The sequence below is a fragment of the Saccoglossus kowalevskii genome, chromosome 12 (assembly GCF_978046115.1).
Source record: "Saccoglossus kowalevskii chromosome 12, keSacKowa6.1, whole genome shotgun sequence".
Classification (NCBI taxonomy): domain Eukaryota; kingdom Metazoa; phylum Hemichordata; class Enteropneusta; family Harrimaniidae; genus Saccoglossus; species Saccoglossus kowalevskii.
This window is the reverse complement of record NC_140652.1, coordinates 5550746-5578269: the sequence shown is the minus strand read 5'-3', so window position 1 is coordinate 5578269 and position 27524 is coordinate 5550746. Positions and strand designations below refer to the sequence as shown.

At 33.6% G+C, this 27524-nt stretch overlaps 3 protein-coding genes across 3 annotated transcripts; all 3 read right to left on the bottom strand.

The window, feature by feature from the left end:
• Positions 1-1748: 1748 nt before the first annotated feature.
• On the bottom strand, positions 1749-3762 carry LOC146735453 (protein meiotic P26-like). Its single transcript, XM_085506089.1, has one exon. The coding sequence runs from the start codon at positions 3719-3721 to the stop codon at positions 1754-1756; it is 1968 nt and encodes a 655-aa protein (XP_085362215.1). The 5' UTR covers positions 3722-3762; the 3' UTR covers positions 1749-1753.
• A 5570-nt stretch (positions 3763-9332) lies between these two features.
• On the bottom strand, positions 9333-12482 carry LOC102804187 (E3 ubiquitin-protein ligase TRIM71-like). Its single transcript, XM_085505859.1, has one exon. The coding sequence runs from the start codon at positions 12480-12482 to the stop codon at positions 10515-10517; it is 1968 nt and encodes a 655-aa protein (XP_085361985.1). The 3' UTR covers positions 9333-10514.
• An 8331-nt stretch (positions 12483-20813) lies between these two features.
• LOC146735452 (uncharacterized) lies at positions 20814-22583 on the bottom strand. Its single transcript, XM_085505858.1, has 3 exons — positions 22142-22583; positions 21610-21870; positions 20814-21469 (listed from the first exon to the last, which is right to left on the bottom strand). The coding sequence occupies exons 1-3, from the start codon at positions 22581-22583 to the stop codon at positions 20814-20816; spliced, it is 1359 nt and encodes a 452-aa protein (XP_085361984.1).
• Positions 22584-27524: the final 4941 nt, after the last annotated feature.

The window sequence follows — 27524 nt, the reverse complement described above, 5'->3', positions numbered from 1 at the left end:
ATAATAATTTGTTGATTAATGATTTGAAATGGTTGATGCCTTCTCAGCAAAATTAAGGATTAGCATTATTTTGATTTTGTTCCAGGCTTGTCGTTAGACCTCTTTGCTATCTAAGTCTTTTGATGTTTTGAGAACGTGATCATTTTTACTTTTAAATTGCCACACTCGCTACAAACCACTGTGTATGATGTGGGACCCATGCAACTTGTACAAAACATTGTTTGTTTACACCAAATGTTACCGTTAACAAATATTTATAACAAAAAAATATCTCAGTGAGAGGGTTCAATATCAGAAATCCAATTACTAATTTTTTTATCCAAATTACCCTCTCAATGGGCTTCAAATGGTCACAGCAATTTAGGCAGTTTTTTTCACGATATTAAAATGTATAATTAGTCCCCGTTCGGACGAAGTCCGAAAACGGGGACTTATAATTCGGTCTCCGTCCGTCCGTGTGTCCATGCGTCCGTGCGTCCGTCCGGAGTCATATCTCAGAATCCCTTGGACCGATTCTGTTCATTCTTTGCATGTGCCTAGTACTTTATGTGGGACATATGCACATGCAGTGGTTTAGCGATTCGATTCAAAATGGCCGACTGGCAGCCATCTTGTTTTTTGAAAATGTTGTATTTTGGACATGCTTTGTCAGTTTTCATTCAAACTTGGTACATAGATTATACATGTTAGGATACATGTCCATGATGATTTATTTCACAATTGGATCAAAGATGGCCGACTGGCAGCCATCTTGTTTTTTTGAAAATGTCGTATTTTGGACATGCTTTGTCAGTTTTCATTCAAATTTAGTACATAGATCATACATGTTAGGATACATGTCCCCGACCGTCCGTGAGTTCCTGAGTTTGTCTGTCCGACCGTCTGTGTGTCCGTCTGTCCGTGTGTCAGTCTATCCAACGTCATATTTCAGAATCCTGTGGACCGATTCCGTTCATTCTTTGCATGTGCCTAGTACCTTATGTGGGACATATGCACAGGCAGTGGTTTAGCGATTCAATTCAAAATGGCCGACTGGCAGCCATCTTGTTTTTTGAAAATGTTGTATTTTGGACATGCTTTGTCAATTGTCATTCAAACTTGGTACATAGATTATACATGTTAGGATACATGTCCATGACGATTTATTTTGCAATTGGATCAAAGATGGTCGACTGGCAGGCATCTTGTTTTTGTTTTTTTATGCAATATCTTGGACGTGCTCTGTCAGTTTTCATTCAAATTTGGCACATACATGTACTTTATACATGTTAGAATGCATGTCCATGACAATTCGTTTCAAAATCTGGTCAAGGATGGCCGATTGACAGCCATCTGACTTTTTGGCCTTACTACTATATTTCCACAATTTATGTACCATTTTCATTCGTATTTGGCACATATATCATACATATCAGTGTGTTTCATAATCAGATCAAAGATGGCTGAATAACGACTGTTTTTATTTTGGCCATATTACTATGACACGAAACACGTGTTTTGATGTAAATAAACAATCTGTTGTATATGCCACTTGGAACTCAAGTTTCAAGGACATGCTCGCGACAACCCCTTCGCTTTAATATGACGAGCACAAAGAGAACTTAACGGGGACTGTGTCATTTTCAATGACTTGTTTGTATATTAAGTTGAATGAACAGTTGTAGTTATGTTACATTGATAGAACATTTGAAAACACAAACAAGAAAGATTAACTACTGGGGTCAAAAGTCATAAACAGGAAACTGCTGTACTATTATGAAAATATTTTAATACAATCCGTGTTATCAGTGACTACAACTTCACCATCATCAGTAATTGCTATACTATCAGGGTAATCCAATACATCACTACCACTAGCAATATTGGTTATAAATTCACCTTTACTGTTAAACATCTGCACTCTATGCTTGTTAGCATCACATACATAAATATTGTCATTCTTATCAGTAGTAACTCCACGGAGACAGTCAAACTTGTCATTTGGACGGCCACTGAATGCAAACATCAATACACCATCAGATGTGAGAACCTGAATACGATGATTCCCTACATCTGAAACTATTATACATCCTCTACTATTAACAGCTATGAACATTGGATATTCAAACTGACATGACCCTTGATCCTTAATACCAACTGACTTAATATACTTAAAACCTATTATTTCATATAATCTTATACAATGTGCATCTCTATCAACCACATATACAATACCATTATTATGGTTGATAGCGATTCCACGTGGATTCTGTAATTCTTTTCCACCAAAACACTGTATAACCTTCCCATATTGATTACATACAATCACCTGGTTATTTCCTCTATGGAAACCCCATGTTCCATCTGTAATAAAGTATGTATTATCTACTGATACTGCTACATCTATGGGTCTGACTGGTTTACTATATCCTGTAAATTGTAACTGTGACTTTGGTCTGCCATAGATATCTATAACCTGAACTCTCTCATTCCTATTATCAGCCACCACAATATCACCACATGTATTGATGGTCACTCCAAGTGGATGATCAAACATCCCTGGTGCATTGCCTCGTCTCCCTATGTTTTTTACTAATTTCATTGAAGTATTTATAACAGGTGATGATTCTTGTGTTTGCTGATATGAATGTGAGACAGAATCTACCTCTATAGTCTGAAATGTTCCCAGAATGCCTTGCAGTGTGATGTCGCCAGGATAAAACTGTGGAAGTGATTTATTTTTATCATTCCATGTTGTATCAAGTGACATCATAGTTTCCAGATGATTTGTTGTTTCTTTACTAGTTTTCATCAGCTGTGCAGCACTGCTATATTCTAATAAATTGTTTATAAACGTTATTGTACTTGTCAGTAGTTCCTCAGTTGTTTCATACTGGTGCATTTGTCTGGTAATCTCTTCATTCATTTTGTCATAATCAGTTTTTAATTTACACAAGTGATTGTTTTCTTCCTGTTTTATTATTTTTATTAATTTCTCAATATTTTCCTGTGAATGTTTCTTTATCTGTTGTTTTTGATGCAAATGTTGTTTTGATAATTCTACAGTACGTTTTGCTGCATTTATTTGGCTTTGATTTGCTTCACTTTGTTTTACTTTCAAGAGTTTTATGTGATCTGTAGCCATCTGAAAGAATATATCTGCCGCCCCGTGTATGTCAATCACTGTATGACCTTTGTGATTTGACCTCAAACATAAATGACAGATTGGTACTTGGCATTTCTCACAGTAAAGTTCAGTAAGTTTGTCTTGATGAGAAGAACAACAAACAGAAACCAATGTTATCGACTTGTCCCGTAATTTGGCCTTTTCAAGTTCTTCAACAGTCATAATACGATGATGTCGACTCACTGGCATTTTACTGTGGACTTTGGTGCACGTTGTACACAGATCCATAGCACAGTCTACACACCTGTTTTTTGGTGGGTTTTCTTCACAACCATGGCATGTTTTATCGTCTGGATGCCTTTCCTGTTCTTCAACCATGTCTATGACAGAATTAATTATCGTACTTGGCGGGAGTTCGTGGATGTTACTCACGGATATACGCTGTCTGCAGTTGGGGCATTTAACCGTGTCATGTGGTCCTTTCAACTTCACCAAACACTGCTCACAGAATGAATGGCAACATGGTAAAATCTTTGGATTCTTGTAACGTTCCAAACAAACAGAACATGTCAGTAGATCTTCATCAATCTTGTTGACAGATCGTTTAGCTGCCATGGTTCACAGTGATTCGTGGTTCGAGAATGATTCCGAAATATGACAACGACAAACCAACTGAACGTGCCAACAAATAAATACTTACTTCCTCATATCTAAAAACGACCGAAGAGGGCGCCAGGCTGAACTTGCCCAGCGGAACCGTTTGACTACGGTTAGTTATCGCCAACATTTTCCTAAGCAATACAGTTACAGAGATTGGTGTGTTTCTCGAAATAGTTGCATGAGATATTTCACCCAAGAAATCAATCCCTTTGATATAACATAATTCTTACGCTTACTGTTACTGTAAACAGTTTGGGCAGTTATTCGGTAATAAAAATTACAAATTCATTTTTGCCTGTAAGTAATAAAAAAAATTTAAAAAAATATAGAACGTGAAAATAACATAAGATCAGGCAGTAAAATGTGAATGCAGTTTGTGTTTTTCAAAACATTTTCAGATACCCTGACCCGTGTCTAATTAGTTGGTTAGATGGATAGTATTTATAAGGATAAGAAACTTATTGATATTGTTTTTAAACTGGAAAGTGTGGATTTCTTTGGTAAATTCAGCATACATAGTACCCCTTTCATTTGTGTAATAGCTACAGTGTGTAATGAAATTCACTACATCTTCAATACTATCATGTTGGCGACTTATGTCTGCCTAATTCTACATTACTAGAAACAATCAGAAAATCATTATTGTATAGGTTTTTAATTGTTTTAATGCCTTCATATCAGTAATGTTCAAGTTCTCTAACTGCATTAAAAGTCATATTAGGAGGACTATTGTTTTAATAGTTTGTAGTAGTTAACGGCTTGAATTTGAATCTTAGAAATTAAAAGAACAGGTGAGAGTGCGAAAATACGTGCGGCTCTATATGTTGGGAAACATGAAGCGGTCACAGACGACTCCCCAAGTACATTTTCAGGCGTTTTCCTAATATTTGTTGGATAATTCTCGAACCTTTTTCATTTAAAAAAGCCCAACCCACTTTTAGACCCACTTGGTACCCACTTCTATACTAATGGGTGTGACGACACAACCCCGTATACATTTGTTATGGAATACACCATCCCCCGGAGAGGATTATGTCTGCTGATTATTCCGAATTAGTGGTATTTTTAATATTGACATTTGAGTTTTAACTTCATATTCATGTATAGTGTCGGATAACCTTATAATTGTACATAACTATTCTTCCTTGCTATGTCTGAATAGCCGTAGAGAGCGGGTGTCCAATTTCATGAAATATTTTTTGTACAGCATATCCAAAGTAAAATTCAAATTTCTGAACCAAACATGAACTTGAATATACTGTCTATGTTTTGATTCAACAAGAAAGGAGCATGTACACGGCATGAGAATCCCAACAAATCAATTGGCTTCAGTTGGCCTTTGACAGTATCTCAAGTTCGTTGAATGTGAAAACATGCAATATTTGCATAGGTGATACATTGATGACGCCATCCCGATGCATCGTTGCTGTATAAAGACAGTTTGTGTTACTCAAAATGTGAATAGCTGTGTGTGTGATAATGAAGTGTTCGATTATAACTTACCATCAAAACTACCAAGCATTTTATACTGATATAGGGCGCGATTTAACATTGTCGTTGCCAGCACGTGCAATGACTGGCATTCCTAATATAAAGTTCTCAAAAACCGGTTGAACAAAATCACATTTTTATCATTTTGAGTCAATGCTCAAATATATTAAGACATTTGAAAAGTTACATATACACATGTGAACCAAAACGACTATTGTTTTTTTTTATTTACAGTGTTTGTTGGATATATATGTAATGCTGAATTAAAAAGTGTTTTATGATGATACATACTAAAGATATGTTTTATGATAACTAGATGCGATGATTTTTTAATACAAAATATCACAAGTGTATCACAAAATATCAATATTTGAAACCAAAGGATAAATATGGTCATAATCATTCCCATGCCCTACAACTAGAGTCAATACGAAGCTACTTCCAACATCATGTCTGATTGGCTGCACAACCCTAACATCTAACAGTCGGCCCAATCAGAAAGCAGCTTGTTTGTTGGAAGATCTTTGTCGACGAATCATATTCTACCTTGTATATGAACTTTGACCCAACTGTACTGCTGGCAACTGATACATACTGCATGTAACAATCTTAAAAAGTGAAAGTGGTAAATAATAAGTGCAATAACAAATAAATAGAAATTACTGAAAAAGCATACCTATTATATAGTCAATTGTCAATATGGTTTTAAGTTCACAGCCTTGGCAGGTAAATAAATAGTTCTAAGTGCACATATATTTAATTTAGCGGAGTTTAAATATTAATGCAAAAAGCGAAAATACTAACCAATGAGTAATTAATGTGAATTATTAATACAGTGATTAAATCCAAATATCAAAATCAATTATATGTAATCATGCAGATATGATTTAAATAAACGTTGTCTGCAATCGGTCGTTCCATGAGTCTGTAAAGTTTACTGTCGATTGGCACGAAATATATCAGATATACCAGAATTTTAAAAGAGCCATATTATTGATCAATTACATTCTGTAATACCAAAAATCCTGTCCCATTTATTTGTTATCGAACGTGTGACAAATTTCACGCTCGCAATGTACCAATAATAGTCCCGTAATGTTATGATTTGTTTAACATTACAGAAACCAATGTATTCCTCGAAGTATGTGAAATTTGAATGTCCAGTGTTATATTGAGCCACTGTTTCGGTAAAGCGTTGATTAACATGAATATTTCATTCACTCAGTTTGGCTAGATCGATAGTTACATTTGTTAAAACTTTATATTGCGCTTGGTATTTTCTGATTTTTTTTTTTTGTGTGAAATTCAAAGCGTTGATATCGTTTTGATTTGAAGTGGTCAATCAATGAAGATTGTTTTATTTATTGTAGACGGTGAACAACAACCGAACACAGAAGACAATCATATCGGTCAAAAAACACTCCGTAACCAAAAAACGCAAGTCATGTGTGCATTTATTTATTTATTTATTTATTCGGTTGACCAACAGAAATACATTTTCCAATTAAAGGTTCCACAACAAACAAACAATCTAACAGCAAACTTGTAATACTAAAAATGCATGCAGATTTAATATATATATATATATTAAAATCCTGTTTTGATACACCTCATTAAAACAAGACAACGCTCGTGGAAGAAAAGAATGGTTACGAATAGTATTTCTAAAGATGTGATACGAAAAGGAAAAGTATGTCTCAAAGTACATTGTACGTTGAAAGCGAGGAATGGTCGACATTAAATATTCATAGTCTACTTGTATATTGGCGTGTTTACACTCGTGCAGAAAACAAAGATCTGCAACCTATCTACGTGTGAATAATGATGGTGATTTAAATAACTTAAATAACATAATTCAAAATAACGATAGGAAGAATATTGTAAAATACATTTGTAACACAAGAAACGAATACATTTTTCTGCACGCATTCAATCTTATCAATCAAAACATTTTGCCAGGAATTCCAAATAACAGAACAATATTCTAACTGACTACATACCAATGCAACATATAATGATTTTAAGGATTTAATATTAGTAAAATCTGCACAAAGACGTTTTATAAAACCAAGCATTTTTACCACCTTCATTGTGATGTCGTGAACTGGAGCTGACAAGTTTAATGAAGTAGATAACTTGACACTCAGATCATTTACAAATGTGTCACGATCAATGAGTAGATCGTGTCGGGAATAATTTGAACTAACTTTTCCAATTTTACTAGTAAAGGAAATGACACAACACTTTTCAATGTTAAGGTAGAAATTCAGTTTACCTGACAGGTATTTTAATTAGTTAATTAGGAACCCAAAATGACCTCCCTTATCCACAAAATTATATATTTTCCGAAAGCTTATTGTATGAATTTTGTTAGTATTTTTTTTCATTGACACTGTAGTTTGAAATATGCACAAAAATGTGCTTCTAAACCATGCTTCTGTTTCCTGTCAAAATTGGTTTATGGGTATGTCTGTTTACTATGAAGAAAGTGCCGTCTTGAAAACTGTCTACCAGTTGTCAATTTTGCAGGGCATCAGCTCAAATTTCACTACTTCAAGTTTATGCATAACTTAACACCCAGGCTAGTTGTCTGTACTATTGCTGTAACACTGTTCAACCAAAAACAATGCCTCGACGGCGTTTTGAAGATAAACACATTGTCAATCATTTGTGAAAATTTCAAAACAAAAGGTCAAAGCGTCCAGGAGCTATTTTTTTTTTAAGTTTTAGGATGTACACAAAAAAGAGGCTGAGATAATTGCTAATTTGCATAACAATACACTCAGTAAGACGTTTGCTTGTGCTCACAATTAAAATGGCTGCAACAGTTCCAAATTTAAATGTATTATCGTTTTGTTAAAAGTTAAATATAGTGCATAATATGGAGATCCCGTCATTTCTTTTTTTCACCATGTTTCTTTTTTTATTATTTATGTACATCTTGCTAAGCATTCAAAAGAGATAATGTTTGCACCTGTTATCTATATTTTAAAATTGTTTTTGAGTATGCCAAGATCGTTTGGATAATAAAAAGCAAACAAAAAATCACTCCCAAGTACCCACGAACCTGCATCTCTACCTTAAGTTTTTAGATTGCACATTGTGTATACCGGGCACAAATCTGCAGACTATTTAAATCTATTTGCAACAAAATGGAATCTGAAATAGAATCAATCAGTAAGTTTTGTAAGACTTGTAAGTTTTAGAATTGTCTGCATACAAAATTACATTTGATGACCGAATGCATGTTAAAGTAAATAACAAAGGTCCAATAATATATCCTTGCGTTACACTAGAAAACAAAGACGACCAGTTAGAAACCTTCCATCCACAACAGTACATTGGAATCGGTTAGGCAGATTAGACAGCTACCAGTTACCACAGAAGCAAAATGAAGGAAGTTTATGAAATGATAGTGTATGTAGTATAGAATCAAATGCCTTGCTAAATTCGTGATAAATTGTTATTGAAAGCTGTTGAAAGAAAAACAGAAAAAGTAGCAAGATTGGTTTGTACAGTTTTACAACGGACAAACCTGTGTTGACATGACATGACTGTAAATATTATTAAAAATAACCCGCTCAAAAAGCTCATTAAACAAGCAAGTCAAAGATACTAGATAATAAAAACAAAGATAATAAAAACAGTACAAATCGGACCAGTTCTTACGTAAATTATTCAGTTAAATTCCACATAATACAGTTGCTTCTTAAAATGGAATTTTACTGCTATGGCTATAACGTGTTTCAATTCGTATGTCCATATACCAAAATACTGTGGAGATAATTGACCAAGTTTGCAATGTAGATGGAACAGTAAAACATTAGATATTGGTCAAATATTGGATATGCACTGCTGTTGTTACTCCAAAATTTCCAATTTTTGGCCCAAAACATGCACTAAACATCGATTATTTTGATGCCTATTTTTATAAGGCTGAGGAGCACTCCCACCAAGCCCCTCAGATTAGATTTTGCTTTGAAAACTACTTACACATAGCTAAAACACCCACTACAGGTCATTAATGACAACATTAAAAATTATAGATTACAAACTACAAATAGAGACAGTGAGATATAATAACACAGAAAGGATTTATTATGCGAGAAGAACTCTGCATAAAACAAATGTTATGTTAACATGTGACATTTATGTAGGAGAAGGACAAAAACAAACACTTTTCAGCGGTTATCACCTCACCATTTAGCAAAAAATATAACAAATACATTGTAAATAATGAGAACAATAATACAAAATGCAAAATACACAGAACTGTTGCAAAACCAGAGAAGAACAATTGAAAACAATAAAGTCAGCTAACCCTAGATATGGTCATGTACTTACATCAGTTAACTAAATATTTCACCAGCGCTAATATGATAAACAGTTTTCTTTCCTCTTATTGTCGCATCTGTATTACATTTTTATTAAAAACTAATAAGGTTAGGGACAAAATAATTATTACTCCATCATTTTCCCACAATTGTAAACTTACATTTTCATATCAAGTTATTTAAATAATTGATTAAAAGACAAGAGTTAACATTTTCTGCAAAAACAAAATTATCGCTTAATTTCCTGTTTGCATAGATTAGAATAATAACACGAGACATACTGAAACCATTTCGGTACTACATAATTCACAACCGAATTTGTTGACTGATTTACTGTAAAGGTTGTTAACCGCCAAGAAAAAAACACTCCTCGAGTTGAAAGCATAACCAGTTTGATGCATTTACGCTTTGTAAGCTGGAACATCTTAATCTTAATCTTAAGTCTTTCAGTCCGAATAATTTGTTCGCATATGTTTTGATTATTGCTTTGAAATGGTTGAGCCCCCCTCAACAACATCTAAGTCTTTTGATGTTTTGAGAATGTGATCATTTTTACTTTATATTGCTACACTCGCTACAAACCACTGTGTATGATGTGGGACCCATGCAACTTGTACAAAACATGTAAAATTCATTGTTTGCTTAAACCAAATGTTACCGTTAACAAATATTTATAACAGACAAAATTTCTCAGGTTCACTATCAGAAATCCAATCACGAATTTTTCTATACAAATTACCGTCTCAATGGGATTCCAATGGTCACAACAATTTAGGAAGTTTTCACAATATTAAAATGTATAATTTTTATACTAAGTTGAATGAACAGTTGTAGTTATGTTACATTGATAGAACATTTGAAAACACAAACAAGAAAGATTAACTACTGGGGTCAAAAGTCATAAACAGGAAACTGCTGTACTATTATGAAAATATTTTAATACAATCCGTGTTATCAGTGACTACAACTTTACCATCATCAGTAATTGCTGTAGCTCTAGGTCCATTCAATACATCACTACCACTAGCAATATTGGTTATAAATTCACCTTTGCTGCTAAACATCTGCACTCTATGCTTGTTAGCATCACATACATAAATATTATCATTCTTATCAGTAGTAACTCCACGGAGACAGTCAAACTTGTCATTTGGTCGACCACTGAATGCAGACATAAATACACCATCAGATGTGAGAACCTGAATACGATGGTTCCCTACATCTGAAACTATTATACATCCTCTACTATTAACAGCTATGAACATTGGATATTCAAACTGACATGACCCTTGACCCTTACTACCAACTGACTTAATATACTTGAAACCTATTATTTCATATAATCTTATACAATGTGCATCTCTATCAACCACATATACAATACCATTATTATGGTTGATAGCAATTCCACGTGGATTCTGTAATTCTTTCCCACCAAAACACTGTATAACCTTCCCAAATTGATTACATATAATCACCTGATTATTTCCTCTATGGAAACCCCATGTTCCATCTGTAATGAAGTATGTATTATCTACTGATACTGCTACATCTATGGGTCTGACTGGTTTACTATATCCTGTAAACTGTAACTGTGACGTTGGTATGCCATGGATATCTATAACCTGAACTCTCTCATTCCCATTATCAGCCACCACAATATCACCACATGTATTGATGCTCACTCCAATGGGATGATCAAACATCCCTGGTGCATTGCCTCGTTCCCCTATGTTTTTTACTAATTTCATTGAAGTATTTATAACACCTGATGATTCTTGTGTTTCCTGATATGAATGTGAGACAACATCTACCTCTGTAGTCTGAAATGCTCCCAGCCTGCCTTGCAGTGTGATGTCACCAGGATAGAACATTGGAAGTGATTTATTTTTATCATTCCAAGTTGTATCAAGTGACATCATAGTTTCCAGTTGATTTGTTGTTTCTTTACTAGTTTTCATCAGCTGTGCAGCACTGCTATATTGTAATAAATTGTTTATAAACGTTATTGTACTTGTCAGTAGTTCCTCAGTTGTTTCATACTGGTGGATTTGTCTGGTAATCTCTTCATTCATTTTGTCATAATCAGTTTTTAATATACACAAGTGACTGTTTTCTTCCTGTTTTATTATTTTTATTAATTTCTCAATATTTTCCTGTGAATGTTTCTTTATCTGTTGTTTTTGATGCAAATGTTGTTTTGATAATTCTTCAGTACGTTTTGCTGCATTTATTTGGCTTTGATTTGCTTCACTTTGTTTTACTTTCAAGAGTTTTATGTGATCTGTAGCCATCTGAAAGAATATATCTGCCGCCCCGTGTATGTCAATCACTGTATGACCTTTGTGATTTGACCTCAAACATAAATGACAGATTGGTACTTGGCATTTCTCACAGTAAAGTTCAGTAAGTTTGTCTTGATGAGAAGTACAACAAACAGAAACCAATGTTATCGACTTGTCCCGTAATTTGGCCTTTTCAAGTTCTTCAACAGTCATAATACGATGATGTCGACTCACTGGCATTTTACTGTGGACTTTGGTGCACGTTGTACAGAAATCCATAGCACAGTCTACACACCGATTTGTTGATGAGTTTTCTTCACAACCATGGCATGTTTTATCGCCTCGATGCCTTTTCTGTTCTTCAATAATGTCTATGACAGAATTAATTATCGTACTTGGTGGAAGTTCTCGAATATTACTCACAGAAAGGTGTTCTCTGCAGTTTGGGCATTTAATCGTGCTACGTGGTCCCTTCAACTTCATCAAACACTGTTCACAGAAAGTATGATGACATGGTAAAATCTTTGGATTCTTGTAACGTTCCAAACAAACAGAACATGTCAGTAGATCTTCATCAATCTTTTCGACAGATATTTTAGCTGCCATGCTTCACAGTGATTCGTGGTTCGAGAAAGATTCCGAAATATGACAACAAACTGACTGAACGTGCCAACAAATAAATCAGCATACTTCCTCATCTCTAATAACGACCGAAGAGGGCGCTCAGTTGAACTTACCCGGCGGAACTGTTTTACTGAAGGACGGTTAGTTATCGCCAACATTTCCGTATAAAGCAATACAGTTACAGAGATTGTTGTGTTTTGAGAAAAAGCTGAATGAGACATTTCACCCAAGAAATCACTATCTTTGATATACCATAATTCTTACCTTGTTGTGTTTACCTTGTCATTAACTGTACATAGTTTGGGCAGTTATTCGATATTAAAAATCAAAAATTCATTTTTGCCTGTAAGTAATAAAAGAAAGGTAAGAAATATAAAAAAACATAAAGGTAAAATAACATAAGATCGGGCAGAAATAACAATGCAGTTTGTGTTTTTTAAAACACTTTCAGATACCGTGTCACGTGTCTAATTAGTTGGTTAGTATTAATAAGGATAATGTACTTATTGATATTGTTTTCAGACTAGAAAGTGGGGTTTACTTTGGTAAATTCAGTGTACATAGTATACCTTTCATTGCTGTAATAGCAACAGTCATACACTTATCACAAATCCTGTTCTTTAAAGGGATTTTAGATCTATTATGTCTGCCTTATTCTATTTAGAGTTTGTGACAACTAAGTCTTAATTGAGACATTAATTTGATATCTTGTCATGATTTAAATATTAGATATTAGACAATATTGTCTATTATATTATAGCAGTATATTGGTGGTGTTAATCCATCGATTTGATTGGTCCAAACACAAAATTTGCATATGTAATTATTGGTATATTGGCTGATAATGCATAGTCACGCTAAACAAAGTGGCCCTGGAACATGAGTTGACTTAATGCGAAAATACATAAAACCGGTAATATTTGATTTTCGAAAAAAATAATGGAGAAAATACCGAATTAAAACATCTGAAAATTATATAACCATATTATTGCTTTTTATTTATGGCGAGATCCAAGTTGTGAGTGTCGCGATCGGTCGTTGGGTGATCGTCGTTCGTCACACAAACCTAACGAACGCCAGAACGCTGTGTTTACTTGTAAAACATGTCTTGTCCTATGTGTTGTGACTTTGAAATGGATTGCAAACCTCCAACAAAGAAAAAACGATTTTTAAGTTTAACTGGTGACCAACTAGATGAGATTGAGGGATTGAAGGACGAAAAATACAGAAAAAGCAAACAGGGTGGGGAATAAACATTATGAAAGGTGAGTGTCTTGTTTTGATTTCATTTCGCCGGTAAGACTATGCTGTTTACAATACGGTTTTCAATTTTACTGAAATGCTGTTTCCCATTTTTTTCAACAGACTGGCTAAGATCAACTGGGAAGAACCTATAAATAAACAAGCCATGCATGACACAGTCCTCGTTAGTTATCGAATTTAAGATATATAGTTTTGTTTATAGTAATATAGCTGGAATATAATCATATCAGGAATATAATTATGATGATTGTTTAATATTAAAATGATTGACATTTGTATCTGATCATCAAACAAATACTTGTCCATATTGAGAGATATTGCTCTGGAACAGCATTAATTAAAACAAAATCAGCCATTTTGATGTATAATGAATATTTCAAATTTGAACATAATCAGTCAATGCAAGTCAGAGATATGGGTCTAGAAGCCCATGTATTGAAACAAAATGGCCGCCAGTCAGCCATTTTGAATCTGATCTGAATTAAATGATATATCTGTATATCTATGACATAATGCATAATGAATATTTAAAATTTGTACATAATCAGTCAAAGCAAGTCAGAGATATGGCACGAGAACCACATTCATTGAAACAAAAAGACCGCCAGTCGGCCATTTTTGAACTTATCCGAAAAACAAAATTATTTGCATCAATATCCCATAATGTCTAATGTATATACAAAGTTTGAACAAAACCCATCTGTAAACAGCCGCAAAATGCTTGATTTCGATGATATTTTAGCACAAAAATGGCCGCCATTCGGCCATCTTGAATCAAATCGTAAAAAAAATTGATGTGCATATGTATAATATCATGTATGATGTATGTGTGAAGTTTGATTATGGTTGACGTAGGTATTTCAGAGAGACGCATGCACGGACGGACTGAAGCACGGACGCACGAACGCACAAGGGTCAAAACATTAGTCCCCGTTTTCGGACTGCGTCCAAACGGGGACAAATTAATGACGTAATGCTCATTTATAATTAACGCTATTAAATTGTCACTGTGTTGCAAATAGTTAGCACAGCAAGAAAACATTTTAAACAAACAGAGTAATACTATTCATACTTACACTTGGCATAGGGGCATACCCTGGAATCCTTCATGTGTCTCTGTTGAAATGAACCTCGGGCCATGTAAACAAATTATAATGATTCAATTATTCAGTGCCTAAAAGGGAGAGGGCAAAAAAATTGTGTTGCTTTTTCAAATCAACAGGTGTTTTTTTTAAGTCCTATTTATTTGTGCTTAAATTATTTTCATTTCTAATATCGGCTACATGTAAAACCAAAAGACAAAAATATTTTTGCAAACTTATTCTTCCTTATTTATAGTAAAATATAGACTTACATTCAGTATGTACACCTGCAGTCACCTACAGTTTAACTATGATAGCACCTTTTGATAGCACCACGTGATGATGGCTGACTCTAAACCAATCATAATTATTGTTTTATTAGCCCCTCCACAACACTGGTATAAACCTATGACCCAAAAAACACTAAATCACTGTGTGACCTCTGACCTTCTGAATACATAGTATATTCTTAAGTTGGTATGTATGACAGGACAAGAATGCAACTAATTCAATGAGATCACAACAACAAAATGCAATGACATACACCAAATAGTTTGTAATTCTTTACACCTCCATGTACTATATAGATGTTAAAGTTGAATCTGTATGGTTCACTGTCCAATATATACACTATGAATTGTTGATTGTGAGTAATTAAAAATTAACTGTAGAGTATTTCTTGAATTTAGTTCGATTTGTAAACAATATACACAAAGTTAGGAGGCCCTGTTTGTCCCCGAAGGTCAGTTACATTGCAAATATTTTTAATGGTTTGAACCCGCAGTACTCTCCAAAAATGTAAGTGCAGGGTACCTACTTCTAATAATTCACATTTTTTATTAAAAAATATGTATTTTTTTTCTTGTTCTTAAAGTGGTGTTACGCAAAGTGTCAACGAAGTGTTAATTCAACTTCACATAACAAGTTTTAAAAAAATAATATAAAAAGAGAGTGCTAACATGAGGTTTCAATTTAAATCGCTTTAAATGATGTATTTTTTCTGAGTTGTCACATTGAACACAACAATATGTCCCAACTGTGGCACCTTAATAATTAAATCTGTCTCAGAGGAATTACAGTTACTATGGCAATCCCCTTGCATATGTAAATATACACAAAATAATGGAGTCCAAAGCTCCATCGCCAATACATCTACCATCGAGGAAAAAAACAGATATAAAATATATTTTCTTTAAATTATTAACGGATATTTTACGAAAAATAACACAATAACAGTAGCATTATTGCATAAGTCGTGTTCAACATTTATATTATTTTCAGTAACACACCAAAACATGAACAATGTTATTATAAAATAATACCAGGAAAACTAAAAACTAAGTTTGAAAAAATTGTAAACAGATTTTAGACAATGATAAAACAAGGGAGAGATAACAAAAATAAATGTGTGCACTTACAGAGAAATGAAAACATTGAAAACTAGTTACATGTATTCAAAAACACAGTCATCACTGTCAAAATTAAGGATTAGTGCTCATAAACTACAAATATAAACTAGGAGATATAATAAGTTTATTTTGTGAGAAAAATACCATAGAGGATGAAGAACATTTTATGTTAACATGTGATCTTTATGCAACTCCACATTTAGCAAAAACTAAAGACTAAAATATGTTTTTTAAATAATAAAGATGAAAAAACAACAATAATACAAATAGCAAAATGTTTTATTAAAAACAATAAAGTCAGTAACCCCAAGATCAGATCATGTATATGCATTAGTAAACTAAATATTTCACATAACAATTTTTTTGTAATTTATGTGGTCAGTTTAGTTGTTTTTCCTTCCTAACAAGGATACAAATGATATAAGGACTATTATTATACATCTGTCACCGTAACGCCATAAGTTACAGCGTGCTGTAATTTTACGGTATTGCACTGGGTATTTTCATCCTACCATATTAGGAAATGCGAATTCCACATATAAAATGATTAAGTGCGTAAGCGTCCTCTTATAATAAAAACAAACATGATCCCATACAAATAAGTTCGCTCAATCTGTCCTAACTTTTTGTATTTCGGCATTCCAATGATGTATCCTTGGGAGGAAAAGATGTATAATATTAAAGTTATTATGAAGATACCGAAAAGTATGCACTCAGACAGTACACGATTGCATCAACCTCCGTTGCGCGTCGGTCGATACTCCTGCTTTACTGTCTTCGTGCATCCTCGTAATAACCTCATATTATTACACCATTTATTTGCATTGACAGTATTTTTCACATTCGTAATCTCTCATCATCATATCAAGTTATGATTTTTTATTTAATCAGCTTGGTTGAAAGGTAAGTCAACATTTTCTACAGAATTTTAACAATTCTGTGATTGAGTGATTTTGTTGCAAAAACACAATATAGCTTCATTTAACACTTCCAGAATTTCCAAAAATAAAACAAAAATACTGAAGCCTTATTTTACTTTCTTAAGCGAAGTATAACATGCAAATACTTTAAATCACAATTTACAACAGTGTTCGTTGACTGATTCACTCAAGCTTACCCGGTCAAGATAAAAGCACCCCTCAAGTTAAACGCATAACCAGTTTAATGGATCAAACTCTTTGCAGGGGTAGATCTGGTAGGTGTAATTGCTTACAAATTGTATGTTTCAGGTGTCAACCATTTGAAATCATGGGGGTTGGGGTGGAATGTGTTGAAAACAAAATTAAAAAAAAATGTTGTGAGGGATTGGATATCATGGGCAGTACAGGATGGATCAGAAGATATGACTACGACAGCAGCCATGTTGAACAGAGCATCATGGGAAAACTAATCAACATAACATTTCAACATCGCTATACTCCATATTGCCATAAAGCAGGATATAAAAAAACTAGATATCAAGAGAGAAAAATTGCATGTAAGATCTTTACAATTTTGTCAAAAGTGAAGAACAAAAATGTACAGACAAGAACAAAACATAGTTGAACTCTGGTAACCTTGCCCTTTGTTATATAATATAATTCCCTTTATCATAGTTTGTTTCAATATAAATATGCATTGTCATAATTAATTTTGAATACAAACAAGTTTTGGGGTTGAACCAACAGTGGGGAATCAGTCTACCAAATGTCCTCAAAAGATGTGAATATCTTACAAAAACATTTGTGCCTTATTTGTTTAATTATTTTAAGGGACATAATTTCCAGCTTTATTTAAAGTAATTCAGATATTTTAGTATAAAAACAAATGCCTCATCGCAGACAAAAGTGCGGCATTTAGACATGAATAGATTCATAAAACATGCAAGATAACAGAAAATTCTAGCTGGCCTTTGTCCAAGTATTTTGTACAGGTGTCTGTCAAAAATTAATGAATCACTGAGACAAATATGAACTGCCTCATTGTGTGACTACGGTACTGTGTTATATGAAAAGTAAAAAAAACACCCTCTATGAATAGCTATCATGCTGCAAGCTCTGCTTTGCATGCAAATCAACTTAAATAGTTAGTTGGTGTCCATTGGAGGGAGAAGTGTGTTTTTAAACTACTGTACTTCCCCGAGTATAAGCCAACCCCTCTGTTTTTGAACATCCTCTAGTATAGGCCCAAGGTGTTTTTACCGGGCGTCGACGACATTTATTAAAATATGCATGTAAAAAGTGTATTTCATTGCATAAAAATTATGATTGGTACAGCAGTTTGGTTCCAGCTTTTATGAGGAAACTCGCATTTATTTCAGAGTGCACGGCGGGCGAACGTACATAGTTCGCACGTTTTCTATTCTGTTATTCACTCAGGATCAACCCCGATGTTGCAATACTGAAATAATCCATATTTCTTTTGATTAGTAGTTTCTCAAACGGCAAAAATGTGATTGTCAAGACCTGGTCACTATCATTGTTTTACTTTTCCGAATAATCTTGTCCACTGAGACTATCGTGAATGGGGTGTGAATGAGCAAACTATTTTTCGACATGACTTGTTGGCGGCCGTGAAAGGTTTAAATACTTCCCTCGCCCTCAGTTTACCTTTCGAAAATTGCGAATCAACAGCTTTTAGAGAAAAAAGTTATCGTATTTTGTCGAAATCCATGATAACAGATCGCATTTTAACATCGCAGTAATACACTTCCGCATTGCGTTGATAAAAATACTTTGTCAATAATCGGAAAACTTCGACTGTGTGACAGAGCATTTTCATTGGTTAACGAAAGACGTGATCGACCTGATAGGTCAAAGGAAGTTGTTCAGGTCAAATTATGATGAAACCATGACGGATAGCTTTGTATCGAGAGTTTGCGTACGATCTTGCCTTCGACCCTTCTCCCACAGACCCTACCCATTGTTGCACCATAAATTCAGGCGGTATGTGAGCCGTATTGTAATAATTTTTTTGTTCATATTTGTTTCTTCATTGTAAAAAGCATCATTGAAATCATTGATGGCTCGTTTTGCATTTTTGTTTTATCAAAAAGACGTAATATTTTCGCTGTGAACGAAAAATGTAATTTGGATAATACTTTGAGGCTGCGAAGATGGTTACAGTTTTAAACGCACCAAAATATTATTTTTTCTGAGGTGGTCCTCGAGTATAAGCCCATCCCTTATTTTTTCTGATTTTACATGTTCAGACCCATGGGCTTATACTCGGGGAAGTACGGTAGTATTATAAAAACTCTATCATTCTGTTCTAATAGCTGAAACATATTCCTGTGAGTTTTCATTTGTCAAATGAACTGTTTGTCAAATAAAGAATACATATATTTTAGTACAATTTTCTTTTCAAAATGTGGATGCAACGTTTTGCTTTTTATGTATTGTTTTTGATTTGATAACTTTGAACTAAACAGATTTTCTATTAGCTTCAGATCTTGATCAAAGTTTGGCACCCAGTTCATAGGAGTGCTTATATTGATTTTCTGACATCTTGTTTTCTGTAAAGATTTTATTGGTAGGTTTGCAAATGTGTATCAGATTGTGCACAAAATCTCTCCATGAGTTGGTTTTGAAACCCAGTATAGTATTCCCATGGGATTTGGGGGATACATTACCAAGGATATTATTACAAGATAAATGATTTGCTTCATTGAACACATACAACAATGCATATGAGATCACTGAGATCAGTGACCTTTGATGTGTATCACCAGTGATCAGTCAAGTAGAAACAGTCAAAAAAAATTATCAGATTTTCTCAATTTTTGCATGATATTTTCATACAGAACATCTGTTGTTCAAACTCAGGGAAGACTTTATACTGATGAATAAGGTGATCAAGTTAGATGAAGTTTGGAATAGAATTAGTAAAGTTATTATGCACACAATAACAATTATTAACGACGACGACGACAACAACGACAACAACAACGCCTGACAATTTTTTCCCTTAATATACCTTTCCCTTCCATCTTTGAGTCACATTGTTCACTCCTCCCAAGATTTCAAATGTTTGATGCCTTACAGTGGTAAAATATTCATTACAACTAAATCAATCTCAACCTTAATTTTATGTCTTAATAATTCACTCGCATATTTAATTATTGCTTTGAAATTGTTATGTCTTCCTTAAAAACCATTAAAGTTCCTCGTTGTTTATGCCTCGTTGTTTATCCCTTTGCTATATAAGTCGTTTATAGCTTTGAGAACGTGATCATTTTTACTTTTAAATTGCCACATTTGCTACAAACCACTGTGTATGATGTGGGTCCCATGCAACTTGTACAACAGATGCAAAACAATTATTGAAAATAAACATTTCAAAGAGAAGAGCTCAGTAAGTGGTTCACCATTAGAAACATTCCCCTGTAAAATTTTCCTAATGGACTTTTTTTTTCTAAATCCTCCATTCCCTAAAGTTCCCAACTGTCATACACAAACATAGCAATTTCTGCAGTTTACACAATATTAAAATGTCTAATTTGCACAATCAGATGAAGGAATAATTTTTAATTAAGTTGTACATCATTAAAAACATATAGTCATAAAGACAACGTTGTTCCATTATGAAAAGATTTTAATACAATACGTGCAATCAGTGACTACAACTTTACCATCATCAGTAATTACTGCAGCTGTAGGTCGAAGCAATACTTCTCTACCACTAGAAATATTGGTTATAAATACACCTTTACTGTTAAACATCTGCACTCTATGGTTGCTGTAATCACATACATAAATATTATCATTCTTATCAGTAGTAACTCCACATGGGCAGTTAAACTTGTCATTTGGTCGACCACTGAATGCAAACATAAATACACCATCAGATGTGAGAACCGGAATACGATCGTTCCCTGCATCTGAGACTATTAGACACCCCTTACTATTAATAAGTATAAACCGTGGGTATTTGAACTGACATGACCCTTGACCCTTACTACCAACTGACTTAATATACTTAAAACCTGTTATTTCATATAATCTTATACAATGTGCATCTCTATCAACCACATATACAATACCATTATTATGGTTGATAGCAATTCCACACAGATTCTGTAATTCTTTCCCACCAAAACACTTTATAACCTTCCCATATTGATTACATACACTCACCTGATTATTTCCTTCATTGAGTACCCATGACCCATCTGTAATGAAGTATGTATTATCTACTGATACTGCTGCATCTATGGGTCTGACTGGTTTACTATATCCTGTAAATTGAAACTGTGACTTTGGTGTGCCACAGATATATATAATCTGAACTCTCTTATTCCATTATCAGCCACCACAATATCACCACATATATTGATGCTCACTCCAAGTGGTGTAACAAACATCCCTGGTGCCTTACCTCGTCCCCCAATGGTTTTCTCTAATTTCATTGGTGCATTGATATGTGATGATTTTTGTGTTTGCTGATATGAATGTGAGACAGAATCTACCTCCATAGACTGAAATGTTCCCAGCATGCCTTTCAGTGTGATGTCGCCAGGATAAAACCGTGGAAGTGATTTATTTTTATCATTCCATGTTGTGTCAAGTGACATCATAGTTTCCAGTTGATTTGTTGTGTCTTTACTAGTTTTCATCAGCTGTGCAGCACTGCTATATTCTAGTAAATTGTTTATAAACGTTATTGTACTTGTCAGTAGTTCCTCAGTTGTTTCATACTGGTTTCTTGTTTTGTTGATTTCCTCATTAATTTTTTCATAATCAGTTTTTAATTTACTCAAGTGACTGCTTTCTTCCTGTTTTATTATTTTTGTTAATTTCTCAATAGTTTCCTGTGAATGTTGTTTTATTTGTTGTTTTCGCTGCAAATGTTGTTTTGTTAATTCTTCTGATTGTCTTGTGGCATTTATTTTGCTTTTTTTTTGCTTCACTGTGTTTTGCTTCCAAGAGTTTTATGTGATCCGTTGCCATATTACAGAATGTATCTGCAGTCCCCTGTAAGTCGATCACTGTATGACCTTTGTGATTTGACCTCAAACATAAATGACAGATTGGTACTTGGCATTTCTCACAGTAAAGTTCAATAAGTTTGTCTTGATGAGATGTACAGTGAACTGCAAGCAATGATATCGGTTTGTCTCTTAATTTGGACTTTTTAAACTCTTCAATAGTCATAATACGATGATGTCGACTAACTGGCATTTCACTGTGGACTTTGGTGCACGTTGTACACAAATCCATAGCACAGTCTACACACCTGTTTGTTGATGAGTTTTCTTCACAACCATGGCATGTTTTATCACCTCGATGCCTTTCCTGTTCAATAATATCTATGACAGAATTAATTATCGTACTTGGTGGAAGTTGTTGCATATTACTCACAGAAAGGCGTTGTCTGCAGTTTGGGCATGTAATCGTGTCACGTGGTCCTTTCAACTTCACCAAACACTGTTCACAGAAAGAATGGTAACATGGTAAAATCTTTGGATTCTTTTAACGTTCCAAAAAAAACAGAACATGTCAGTAGATCTTCATCAATCTTTTCGACAGATATTTTAGCTGCCATGCTTCACAGTGATTCGTGGTTCGAGAAAGTTTCCGAAATGTGACTACGACAAACCGACTGAACGTGCCAACAAATAAACAACATATTTCCTCATCAGTCAATTACTGTAAATAATTCGGGCATTTATTCAGTATTAAAAATTACATATTCATATTTACCTGTAAGTAATAAAAGAAAGGTAAGAAGTAAAAAAACAGAACTTTAAAATAACATAAGATCAGACAGTAAAAAAATAATACAGTTTGTGTTTCTCAAAACACTTTCAGTTACCGTGTCACGTGTCTAATTAGTTTAGAATGGTTAGTATGATTAATTATGATATGGTGTTCTGACTGAAAAGTGGGGATTTCTTTGGTAAATTCAGCGTACATAATATACCTTTCATCGCTGTAATAGCATCAGTCCTACATTTATCACAAATCCTGATATTTGATGGGATTTTTTTGTGTTTACCTACTCTAATTGGAGTTTCAATTGAGACATTAATTGAATATCTTGTCATAATTTAGATATTAGACAAAACTCTCTAATATACCATTTCGTTTAATTTGCCTTTATTGATCTCGTGTGTTATCCATGATAATTATTGCCACAGAATAACAATAACAGTTGTAGGTATTTAGCTGGACTAATATCACTTTTAAGTAGTCTGTAAGAATTGATTTTTGTATCTTGTCTCCTGATATTATTAGTTCACATGTTAGTATAATGGTTTTCAGTTTTCTGATAGAGTACATTACTAGAAACAATCAGAAAATCAATAATGTACAGGTCTTTAATTGAATATTGTACAGGTCTTTAATTGTGTTAATGCATTCAGCAGTGATTTTCAAATTCTCTAACCGCATCGAAGTTAAATTAAATAGACCGTTGTTTTTAATATTTTGATAGTAGCACTTAACGGCTAGAATTTGAATCTTGGAAATTAAAAATAGCCTGCCAGTTTCAAGTCTACAACCTGTTGTACTACTTCCATTATTACTTTTTAAAATGAGCCTGCAATATTTTAGAAGGAATTTTTCAGTAACACAAGTGTCCCACTTTTCTGTCTTAACCGATAAACCCCATAACTCAGATGCGTATAGTAAAATAGGTAATTGTAAATATTCAAAAAGTTTGATCTTAATATATAGAACAGGTAAGAGTTCAAAAATACGTACGGCACTATATGTTGGGAAACGGTCTCAGACGACTTCCAAAGTACATTTTTAGGCGTTTTCCCAACAATTTTTTGACATTTCTCGAACCTTTGCATTTTAAAAATACAACCCACTTTTAGACCATAAACGTGTCAATATTGATACCCACTTCTATACCTATTGGTGTCAAAATGATACTCAGTCGCCCACAACCCCGTATACCTTTTTTATGGAATACGACATCCTCCAAAGGGGACTATTCCGGATTAGTGGTATTTTCTTGAATATTGCCATTTGAGTTTTAACTTCATATTCATGTATAGTGTTAGATAACCTTATAGTTACCTAACTATTCTTCCTTGCTATGTCTAGATATTCGTTGAGACAGGATGTCCAATATCATGAAGTACAGCATATTCAAAGTGAAATTCACATTTCTGAACCAAAAATGAACTTGAATATACCGTCTGTGCATTGATTCAACAAGAAACAAACGATTATCCCATGGACACGATATGAATATCCCAATAAATCCGGTCAGCATTTGAAATAGGTCTGCTCTCTGAAAAGGCATTTTTATTTATATCTTCACCAATACAGCTCAAAGAATAAATTATATCATTTAATTGTCGTGATTTGTTTACATTTATGATTGTAGTCACGTTTCATCTTGAATGAAATTCGATACATTACACACGCATGTGTATACAGCTGCTATTATGTTTTCCTTCGACTAGTTTTAGTTAGATTTTTTAACGATTATAATTCTCCTAAAATGTTCTCTTCTTTTAATTCTCTATCAAGTGCCCTGTCTCTCATGTTTTTACATGTCAGATTTAGAGGGACGCCACCAGTGGCGGATCCAGAGGGGGCATGTCCCCCAAACGCATGAAAATGCATTTGGATTACGCATAGCATCGTCCGAATCGCACGGTCCCGTGTCTTCGACCTATAGGGTTAGACCTTCCCCCAATACATTTTGATGGATCCGCCCCTGGGCGCCACCAACAAAGTTTCGTTACTCATATCACGTAAAAGTGCAACCCTAGTTAACAAAATATGCTGCATCTACCTGGTTCACTGGCGTATTTAATAATAAAGACAGAATAATTAATTACAACAGTACAGAAAAGTTGATATTATTTTTTTCATAATCATGAAATAACATAAGTTATTGAACGATATAATGAACAAGTTAAGCACCATGACTGGGTCAAACCAGTCTGATTGAAACAAGATCGTAATTTATTTTGTTTTTTTTCGCTCATTTATTTTTCCAAAAATTTGTATTTAATCATTTACTTTATTTTATTTGAATGTATTTATTTTGCAGGCAGAGTTTTAAAGTGTTGGTAGTTGCGAAAATACAAAAGATGTTATACAATGTGACGTGAAGATAGTTATAATACAAAATAAGATATATGTAATAATAACAAAATAATAAAAGAAATATACAAAAATAAATAAATACCTGATTGTTTTATTAAGACTTTTGTTTTTAAGTTCCCCTGAAAAGCATGTCTCTAATAAAAGTAACATTAAAATATTACTATAGACATAGCTCTGGAACGTACGGAAACATAGAAAAAGATCAAAAGTGATAAAATTATTTATTTGACTTGAAGTAATATCAATATGAATTTGAATAGATAATCACTTTGACCTTTGACATTAGAAATATCTCAAAGGTCTATGTATTGACATGGAAGTTCAGTGGTAATCGATTTCAGAGTGTTTATAAAGCGCATTCACTGACATCTTTATAAGCAACGAAAATTCTCTTTTTGTATTTTATATGTCTTGTAAATTTTGCACATAATAAGTATTTACTTGTGATGGAATGTTATAGAAAAATTAACAACCTGAAAGGATATCATTTCCGGTAATTTTTGCCGAAATTTAGCCCCCCAAAACCTATTTTCTGACAAATATTTAAGAATCATTTTCCCGAAATGTTGACTTATACCTCATGAATTTCAAGAGGAAAGTGTGAGCAGCACACTATGTACATCTTTTCTATATGTGTGCCACCGATGTTTTGAATCACACCGCTGCTGTGCTAATCTCCTTCTGAAATTTCAATTTACAAATGAATCTCTAAAATTCTTGGCTTTTTACAAGAAATATAACAAGATAAACACCGCCCCTAACCCAAACCCTAACCCTCAATATCCAATGTAAGTATTTTTGTACTTCCAGATACGTGTTCTGAAGAGGGCATGTACACTTATAATAGGGGAGGGCCTGGAAGGGCGATGTTAATATTTAATTAGTTACGGTGAGCGGGGCCCAAGTAAGTCTTCTTGATTATTGTAACTATGGCATTATGTACAATAATATCAACAAAATCAACAGAAATAATACACATATACACACAAGTAATTTTATACAAAAAAATGTAATATGTTAATGTCACACACATACATGTAAAATGGGTTGAAATACAATGCTGAGAAAAACGCGAAAATAAAGTACAGTTAAAGGCAACCAACTCGTATTCATAATTTGCACAAAATACATTTCATGATACCGCAGTTAATTTTTATCTCTGCATTTCCCTCACATGTGACATATGTGTCATGTTGTATGATGCCCATATAAGGATATATGCAAATCAATGAAGAATTCCGATTTGTACATACTGTATATAGACACACTCTATCTGTACTACAAGGTGATAATGTAATTCATGTTAAACGACAGAAAGTTAAAGTTGAGTCACCTTGGCATTCACAAATACTACCCAATTAGAACCATCACCATAACACAAACCTCAGCATCAGAGCGGTGTGCTAACATTTTGGAGTGATAATGTAAACAACAAACTCCTCTACAGATTTTACAACAAAATGGACGGACCTGGAAAATTGCACCAAATATTTCTCATCACAACGTTATATTACATGATATAATAACAAGAATTATTTCTACAAACCAATGTCTATTACCGGGTTTTTATACGATGAAAGCTTTGTAAAATTGTTTCCTATTAACCAAAACTGTCAATATTTATTGTAGATAGATGGAAACTGGTAATCATAGTCCTTGATAGTCATTCATATAACCAGACATAGAAGTATCTGATTAACTATTTTTTTTTGCTTCTATTGAATAATTACCAAAGACTACGATCACCAACTACCACTTAACACAACTGTCAGTTTTGCAGCTTTTAACTTTTTTCAATGTTTCTTGTTTACTGATTTATGTAAACAATTTATTTGATTATAAAGTTGAAAAATTTTCATTTTTATTAATTCTAATCCTGCATCTTGTTGAGATGCAAATATTTGTGTTGAATATAAAAACAATAACCACAATTCTGTCAGCGTATTAATCCATTAACTGGTGGCAATGAAAGTGGTTGTCCACAGAAACAACATCCACCACAAGCATCATGGATCAAAAAAGGAATAAACAAATTCTTTACAAAATAACAATATTACGACAATGTGCAAAAAAATCACAAAAGCAAAAACAAATTATCCCACTCATAATTGTTGTATTTATCAATTCAGAGGTCAGTTCAATATTTGAGGTCAATGTGTAATTATATACCTGCAGTTAGGTGTATATAAAGTTATATACCTCCAGATAGTTATACATGTA